The sequence below is a fragment of the Filicampus tigris genome, chromosome 8 (assembly GCF_054856515.1).
Source record: "Filicampus tigris isolate MCC_2025a chromosome 8, RoL_Ftig_1.0, whole genome shotgun sequence".
NCBI lineage: Eukaryota > Metazoa > Chordata > Actinopteri > Syngnathiformes > Syngnathidae > Filicampus > Filicampus tigris.
Genome location: NC_141224.1, coordinates 4,519,491 through 4,528,853, shown reverse-complemented (window position 1 = coordinate 4,528,853; position 9,363 = coordinate 4,519,491). Strand labels below are relative to the sequence as shown.

The 9,363-nt window shown below is 40.2% G+C and overlaps 1 protein-coding gene across 1 annotated transcript in view; it reads left to right on the top strand.

The window, feature by feature from the left end:
- The first annotated feature begins 8,543 nt into the window (after positions 1-8,543).
- myom3 (myomesin 3) overlaps positions 8,544-9,363 on the top strand; it is a 50,332-nt gene continuing 49,512 nt past the window's right edge. Inside the window, exons 1-3 of the mRNA XM_086037773.1 lie at positions 8,544-8,599; positions 8,816-8,878; positions 8,975-9,102. Of these exons, the coding sequence (XP_085893899.1) occupies positions 8,544-8,599; positions 8,816-8,878; positions 8,975-9,102 (247 nt within the window). The remainder of the gene's footprint in view (positions 8,600-8,815; positions 8,879-8,974; positions 9,103-9,363) is intronic.

Sequence of the window (9,363 nt, the reverse complement as noted above, 5' to 3'; positions counted from 1 at the left end):
CCAATTTGAATGCATCTCCTCCGTGCCATGTCCCGCTCAGAATGTGTTTTGCTTACTAAATTGAATTTAGTGAGGGAGAAGAGGAAGAAGAGGACACACGTGTCAATAAAGACAGGAGGATGAACTCATGCTTGACCACTTGGCAACCATGGGAGCTGCGCAAGAGCGGAGCCGCATCAGGACAGAGGGAGGACAGTCAGACGAAGCGTGAGATACGCGCAAGTCAAAATCGATCATTTCTTATGTTTGCAACTTCATATGTTGCTCAATCAAATTCTATTCATTAGTTCACAAATGCGCCATCATTTGTATGAAAATGTTCATATTTGTTTTCTTAAACAGACTTTACTTCTTGTTGTGATCATTTATCAACAATGTTCATGGGTCAGTGTGACCTGCTCTAATGTTCAACCATTAAAAAAAATAACATGTTTTTAATAGAAAGAAACTACAATTTTAAAAAAGGCCAGCAAACAGTTAAATCCCGTTTTTTTTTTCTCCCTAGATTTTCTAAACAGGTTAATTTGACCCACAACATAAAAGGAGGGTTAAAAAAGATATGTTTCATTATAAAATATTCAAATATGAATATGAACTACATTAATAGTAATAATAGTAATAAGAATGATAATAATAAGAATAATAACAAGAATAAAGTATACTTCTTTTTCTTACAAAGGTTTGAACTTGAGCATGTTTAAACAAGAACAAAATGTTCATGGTGAGGTTTACAGCCTCAAAACACAAATTTTAATCATTTCAACCTATCGCGGGTTATTTTGGGAACGTAACCCCCGCGATAAACGAGGCACCGCTGTAGTACATAAACATGAAGGTAAAAACATCATCAAGAAGTGTAGTCAAGCTTTCCCCAAGCTTGGATGTTCTCACTGCTCTGGATGTACGTGATCAATGACCGCAGTGATTAAACATGCTCAGGCTTAAATAGAAATACGTAAATCCCAGCAAAGGAGTGCAACTCCCGAGGTGGTTGCGAGGTTAAAAAAAAAAAAAAAAAAAAAAAAAAAAAAATCAATGGATGAGCATTGGTTTGATCCAGGCAATGTGCACGGGAACAAAGATGCAGATGGAAGGGAGGAATGTCTTTGCAAGTCTTTATAAGGAATGTTTGGGTGTATACACTTCACTGGATCAGAGATTACAGATCGATGAAAAACAAGTAAAACACACGCACGTTAGCTTGAGAGTACATTCATTTCCCATTCATTTCTGTTTCTCTTCCATCCTGGTTTTTAAGTTTCATCCAAGTGTTATTGTTCTGCTGAAATGAACTTTACACGCTGACATCCAAGTGCATCCCAGCAACGCGGACATTTATGATGTTTTTCGTTCGCCTCTTCATGGTAAATTAAAAAAAAAAAAAAAAACGCCTATAGTCTGTCTTTAATTTCCCACGAGTGCAGATCTAATTACTGCTGGTCAGTTGGAGGTGTGTATAGTATAATATGATGAGGTGTTGCAGGAATAAGGTCAATGAGACATTCCTGGGAATTTACAGAGCTGATAGAACCACTCTCCGATATTTGCCAAGTACAATTGAGATATTTGCTTTTTGCTGTAATAAAGACCGAAAGAAGACATATTGTGCTTTTTTTTCCCCTTTCACCATATAAACAATACCCAAATGTCTTGATAAAAGATTTCACAAAGGATAAAGAAGTATGGCAAACTTGACATCCACTTTTAACATTCTGCTTCAAAGTGCTCAGTTTTGTGGGGCGTTGCAACAAGGCGAGCAGCTACTTATTAAGTGTCGCTTTCACTCGTGGAGTTTGTGTTTTGTGTTGTACAGTTTCCTGAGTGATTGCTGGTGGGCGGAACCAATTAACAGTTCCCAGGTGTCTTGCATAGAAAGTTGACAAAATACACAAAAGGTTAAAGAATTACAGGTCAGTTAATATCCACTCCAGACGAAAATGGTTTTCGGGGGGGGGGGGGAGTTCTGCCTCATGCAATTGAGCCATCGCTTAACCCGCCCACACTTACACAACGCCGAGTATTGCTTTCATATGCACAACCAGCGATGATGGCGCTAGAGCCTTGCAACAAGGCTAAGTGGGGTTTTTTCCCTCCCACTCATTAGAGGCAGCACTTCAACCACCAAATTACACTTAGCAATTTCTGTAGAAGATCTGTGTATGTGGCGCATGAAGCAGCATGCCCAACATTTAACTATGCACCAGAAGGTAACAGGTCAGCAGCTCTGCTTAACCTTTAGCTTTGACATGATGGCAATTTGGTGTCGTTGCTTGAAAATGGCCACTCTAAACCCAGGCTAGCTGTTAAGTCATGGGCGGAGAAACTGTGCACATCTCAATTTAGAAAGGCTTGATGACAGACATTTATGGAACTTTGCAGCTAACAGATGAAAAAAAAATAGATAATATAATACATGATATTGAAAAACAATGTGATAATTCCACATGCAATAAATAATTATGTAAATTAGCCACATCGTGAAATCACAATTCAGTGAAACGCATAAAGGCCCACTTTCAGACACATTTTCGGAACTAGGCACCTAACAGAAGATGACAGCAATAGACAATAAAATAATTCATTAAAAGTTAAAAGCGCTATTTAAGAATGAACCTTTTAATAGCTTTATATATTTGCCTCAATGTGACATCACAATCTGGTGAAATTTAGAACGCTTCGCTGACGGACACATTTTTGGAACCAGGCAACTCAAGATGAATAAAATAGAGGGTAATAAAATAATACATGATTAAAAATACCATTTAATTATAAAACATAACACAAACAATTCATTAGTCATTGTTTTTACCAGATCGCCTTTAAAATGATGACAGGCGAGTTATTGCGGATTTCTAGGCAGAAGTGAGGAAGAAACGAGATTTTTCTTACAGTAGCCATTATTTGATGTAACAAAAATAAATTGCATTATACTTTTGTGTTAAACATCCCCGCGGAGAAATCGCCAAACATGCTTCTGTATCAAACCAAATCATGTCAAAATGAGCTGGAAGCGATCGCTTTACCGAATGCTTCTGTTGGCTTGTTTTGCAACAAGCCCTTAATGGGCCCTTAATGTGGACAAGACAGGAAAGCAAGGCAAGGTTTGCCAGGCAAGGGATTGAAGCTACCTGGACTCTTTGGAGGTTTGGATCTATGATTGGTTGTAGCCACTCCAAAGAAATGTTTCTCAACATCTTGATCAGACAAAATGGCTACATCAGAGAGTGTTAGCACTTGCGCTTCAGATTAAATGCAAGAGCGTCCTACGGGGGAATAAATGTTTGTAGGGAGCACAGGCCAAACGGCGCCTTTTATTCATAATACATAAGCGCGGGGAGGGGACAAGCATGAATGATGAATAGAGTCGTCGTTTTCAACATCATGCCGTCCACGTCGCTCGCGGACAAAGTCATTAGATTTTTCGTACCTCGGGTGCTCTGCAAGGGAACACATGATCTCACTGAATACATGAGGGAAGTTGAACTGGAGTTTACTTTAAAAGTATTTCAAATGGGATTTGACAGTCTAAATGTTCCGAACTCCTGGTTCTATCCTAGCATGATATTGAGCAGAATTGCTCCGATTAGTGGCACAGACTGAACTGGATATTTCGCAATATAGCTGACGTTAGCTAGTAAGCTAGCCACTATGTTTAAAGACAAGCTAACCAAACATTTTATACATACCTGTGAGACAAATTTATTCCACAAATGTGATGATGGACATTTTGTTCCCGATCTGTCCATTTAGAAGTGGCTACTCCGATCGAGGCATCGCTTGCGATCCTTCTGTGTACGACCATTTACGGCATCTACTCCATCTACTCAATTTATTGTCCTCACACACAGGTTACACTGGATTAATTAATTAATTATTTTTTTGTTTTTGTTTTAAGGGAATTGAAAAATGCCAAAACCTTTTGGGGTATACCTGGTGGTGCAACCCCAAACAAAACCCGATTGTGCCATCGTTTTCAGAGTCGACAGTATTCACTTTCTGCCACCCGGAAGGACCATGGTAGCGCCTATTCTTTAAAAAAAAAAAAAAAAAAATCTGAAAAGGTCTATCGAGGCGCTGTACTTCCTCCAGTCAAATCTTAATAACATTCCAAACCGATTGGTTTCGGTTGCTTGTCGGACTTTGATTTTTGCACAGCATCTCCACCAACTCAAGTTTAATGGAAAGCCCCAACAAGTAATCAAAGATAGCACTGATCCCCGACGGAGCAGGAAGTCTCACTAATAAAAGGTAGCCCGTCTCAGCTGCTTTGTCCCACTGGTTATTCTTAGTCTGACAGTCATCGCTGGTGTCATGATGAGACGGGCAGGGCTGGAAACTCAAGCTCATATTGTGCTGCATATATTCCACAGGCAGGTGCGTGCCCATTTAAGAGCTTATAAATAACGCTCCAAGCTTCCATATAATCAAGTGCCCTTGAGGGGAAAAGTAGCATTTGCAAAGAGAAAAGTCTTCTTTTGTTTTTTTAATCCCCAAAAAAAAAAAATAAATACCAGCAGGCCACTTTTAATTACATGAAATTAAAAGTATGCTTCTTTCCTTCCTTCCATTTTTTACCGGATTAATAGCACACGCTCAAGCCCTAATTGAAGTCTGCCAATCCTGATTAATTTCACAAAATAGTGTAGATGTTGGGAGGGGGAAAAAAATCAGGCTCTAGAGCGCTACCACTGACCTATACTGCCATTTAACACTTTTTTTGTTAACCAAGCAGTACAGCATAATTGAAAAAATACAAAAAAGGAAAAAAAAATTATAAAATATTAAACGATATTGGGGGGGGGATCTGTAAATAAGTGAATCCGCATGTGTGCTGAACCGCGAGTATGAGGAGGTCCAGTGTACACTTCATACATATTACACAGCACCCCTCTTACACCAGGCCAATATCGAGTACAGATCTGGTTACAAAGACGGCCGAGGGTGGTACTAGGGGGTTGCGATGAGGCAAGAGGCGACTGCCCGTTGAGTATGAGGAAAATTGTGACAGTCCAAAAAGACGGAAACTCTGTGACTATAAAAGAAGAAATTCAAGATCCAAACACTTGTTCTGTTCCAAGTCTGAAGACCAATCAGAGTGAAAATGGCACCTGTGGACACAAGATCATATGGAATGACCATGTCAGCAGTAAATATTCCCTGCCAACACATTCTGGGACCTTAACCGCACGTCAAAAATCACGGTTCATTGAGAACCTTGGTTCAAAGTTCACGGTTTGTGTCACATTGGGTACAGAAAGAGAATCAGGTTTCTTTTGGAGTAAGTGGTAAGGAAAAAGCTCAAGAAAAAGCGAGTTGATCCTCTGACACTTGATGAACTGAGCATCATGAGGTACAGAGGTCTTTGGTCAAATTCCAAATTCTACTAACTAGACTTTAGAGAGGCTCCAGTGCATTAAATAAACATATCTTTCTCTCAGGCAAAGTTATCAAGAAGACATGTGAAGCCCGTTGTTCCCCCCGAGAGCATTCCGGCTGTTCCCGTCAGCTGCTTTGGTCATTCATCATATCCTATTGCTTCGTCCCATGGCCAGCACAAGTCTTTTAATTCGACCTGACTACTGTTTATATATGTGTGTGTGTGCGACCGAAGGCATGGGGAGGTGGTCATGGGTCTATATTTGACGACTTTACAGTGTCGGAGCTTTGTGTCGCTTCATCCGGACAGAGCACAAAGGGATGAGACCGTAACAGAACGTGAGAAGTTATCCAGAGGGAGTGTGTTTTGGCTCCAGAGAAACATTGCGATCCGACGGCGGATTTTACCGTTTCCTTGAGGAAAAGAGTGAGTGACCGCAGATATTTTCTAAAACGAAGGTTTGTCAATGAATTTGGGCCTTTCATCCACACGCAAATGTATTGCCTTCGCAACTTCAAACATTTTCAGAGTCTGTCCGTAGTCACTCATTCACTGCCATTGACGAATTTCTTGTCTTTGTCTTTTCACAGTCCAGCCATTCAATCCCAGGAACTTGTTTATATTTTTTTTGGTCACATTTTTTTCAAACGTTAGGGTAAAAGAGGGTCTGAAAATGGCTGGCAGTGAATGAGCTAATGCGAGTACTTCAAGCATTATTCCCCAAACTTTTGGGGGTCGAGGTCAACAGTCGTCAAGAGTAAAATGGTGTCAATAAAAAGTCTTCAAGTACTTCATTATACTTTCATAAAAAGACACGTAATCCTTAAATTTGCAGATTGACTGCAAATAAAAAGCCCCGCACTTCTTACCATTGATTAACTTCTTTGTCGTTTTTCGCAGGGTGTTTTGAGTCACAGTTGGTTTACAACGTAGTTTCGTTCCTATGATTGCGACGTAACATGGTATTCTAGAAGGTCGCGTGGGTTTTCTCCGGGTACTCCTGCTTCATCCCAAAGTACAAAGACAAGCATGTTCATTGTCTTTAGTCTTCGTTGAAGACTAAATGGTCCATAGGTGAATATGAGCGCGCATGCTTGTTTGCCTGTGTGGCTTTTACCTTGCTTCCCTCAAAAGGTTAGCCATGATATGCTCCAGCTCACACGTGACCCTAGTGAGAATAAGCGCTATAGAAAATGAAGGAATTGTTTTCAAATGCTGCAATTTTTTGATAGTGGAGTTGGTTAAAAATGGTACCATGAACCAGGGCCATGGACCTGATTTAGAAGAAGTGGCATGCAGATTTTCCACCCGTCTTGCTCTGTAAAGGTTACTTACAATTTAGAGCATGCGTCTAGCCTCGATGCTATAAAACCACCGTGCTGATTAACCAACCTTGTGTTGCTGGATAGGTTTGTCCCTCTTTCTTTCGCTTCTCTCGAGAGTCTTTACTTGTTTGTACAGTCTGTTGGATTTTTAATTTTTTTTTTTTTATTGGTCTTCTCTTTGAAAGGCCGCAATGGATGTAGGATTTAATTACACATGGGGGAAGAAAGGAGAGCCGGTTTGTTTTCAGTTGGAACGAAGCATTTCCCCATAACAATAAGAACAGGAAATACTTTGTGTTCTTTGGCCACCTGTTGATAGTGTCATTTTCTATTCCACAAGTAGTGGCCTTTTATTACTCTTTTATTTTTATTTCATTTATTGTATTCCTATTCATTTTTAAAATGTGTTTATTTATACCATCCTTATATCAGCCCTCCTAGCCTCAGTTGGGTCTGCCGGGTTGGAGAATTTTCTTACATGTTTTTCACCGCTGTGACTATGCAGTGTAAAGAAAAAAAGTGCTGTTGCATTTGGCTATGGGTCCATTTTAATTAGTTGGGAATAAAACTGTCAGTTAACAAACAACGCTCTCCTCTTGTCTTAACACCACCGAGACACAAAGGAGCCAACAAGGGAGGCACATTAGCCTATTAGCCCGTTAGCCTAGATGCTCCCGACATGAATTAATTGAAAGAGACACATTGCATTTGTGTAAATGGCCGCCGTTGGTACAAGTGGATGAATGAAGCTATAACTCACCAGCGACCTGATTTTGTTTGTTTGGTCGCATAAGACCATTCGCTTACCGGGAGCAGCTGTATGATTAATGGCGGTGGAGAGCGGCGGACCTCAACGGGAGAGTCATTAGCAGCAAAACAAAAAGGGGTGATTCATTTAATAAGGGTCGGAAATAACATGTGTTCACCAGGCCCAAAACACCTCAGAACCACTGACATTGAATCAGCAATGAATGAACAAATAGTGGTGCGTTTTCAAAGTTGGAATTTCTTCCACGGAAATTAACGGGAATATGTGGGAAACGGACAGTGTGCCACATTGCAGTTGGTAAAGGTGAATTAAACGAAGACTGGGAAGGACATTCATATCTGCATGTGAGACAAAATGTTTATCGTTATTTTGTTTCTATGTGTAAATTTCCAATTGTCAATCATTCCCACGGAAACTAAATGAATTCACTTAATCATTCCTAAAATTCCTCTTCCTAAAACCTCATGAAAAAGTGTGAGGATTTTCAGTATTTCTTGAGAATTATATATAAACATTTTGGATAATTTAAAAGATGTGAAATTTCAGGAAGGGGGAATTGGAGAATTTTAACATATTATTTACGATAATTTCAAAGGAACACTGGAAAACCTTAAGTGAATATTGACAAATTTTAATGAACAATTTAGGGCATTTTAAAGAAAATTTGAGGAAAATTAAGGCAAACATTTAGAAAATGTCAACGCTTTTCTTGAGAATTTCAATGGAAACATTTGAGAATTCCAATCAACATTTTAAAGAATTTATCAAGAGATATCTTTGAGAATTTTCAATTGAAAATTTGAGAGATTCGAAGGAACATTTTCAAAATTTTAACACAACATTTTGAGAACCCTTTTGCACCCTTAGACAAACAAATCATGTTTGAATGTTGCACTGAGCATTTCACACAGTTTCACCACTGCCGCACCATAGATATAGCATTTAGGTATCTTCAGAACAAAGAAACACTCTGAACCAATTCCCTCCCACACACCTCCACAGGTGCCTGTTGGGGATTACCATGGAAACCAGAACAGCGATACGTCGAGAGCGAGAGGAAGAGTCATCCAGCATGTCTCACAGTATGAAGGTGTCCTCGCGCAGCAACAAGAAGACCTTCACCTCTAGGTGCAAAACCAAGCGACTGTACACACCAGAACCCCCAGGAATCCGGGTGCTTCCAAGCCAGGACATTTTGAACTGAACACTAAAAACAAACAAAACAAAACAAAATTACGAGAAAAAAAACGAGTTGTTTTGGGAGGTTGGATCTGATTAATCGCACTTTCATTCATTTCAGAATCATCCCAGCGTGCTGAATTCTGTATTCGTTTTGTTTTTTAGTACTCAGTACTCCACAATGCTGGGCGTCAAGTTCGGCCGTTTTCTTGACAGTGATGTTGTCAAGTATCCTATCTGACTGCGGGATGCTCAATTGTCTTTGGCTCTGATATGGTCATTTTGACTTTTTGACTCGCCAAATCCTCTTGCGTCTTGCGTTAGCGCCAGATTCCAAGATGGGGCCGGCTTGCCCGAGATGAGTTTCAAATGGGAATGTGACGGACAGACGGAGAACCCAAACGACAATGTGCCTCCAGTCAAAAACTATGCAGCAGACTTGATAGCGGGAGGTAACACTGTGAAATGTCCTCCTCGGAGGAAGGCTTTCAGATTTGATTTCAGATGCGAGCGCTTGTCGGACTCGTCTCGCTGTTTACTCGCGCAGCGTTTTTTTTCCCCTTTTTTTTTTTTTATTTCCCCTTTCGGCGTGAAATTGAGGAAGCTGTTATTAATGTTGTCAAAGCACAAACAATGCAAGGTGGCGTACGCAGCGTGCACGCCCGTGTGTTTGTCAGTCGTTTATATGCATGTGACGCCATCTGCGTGCCGAA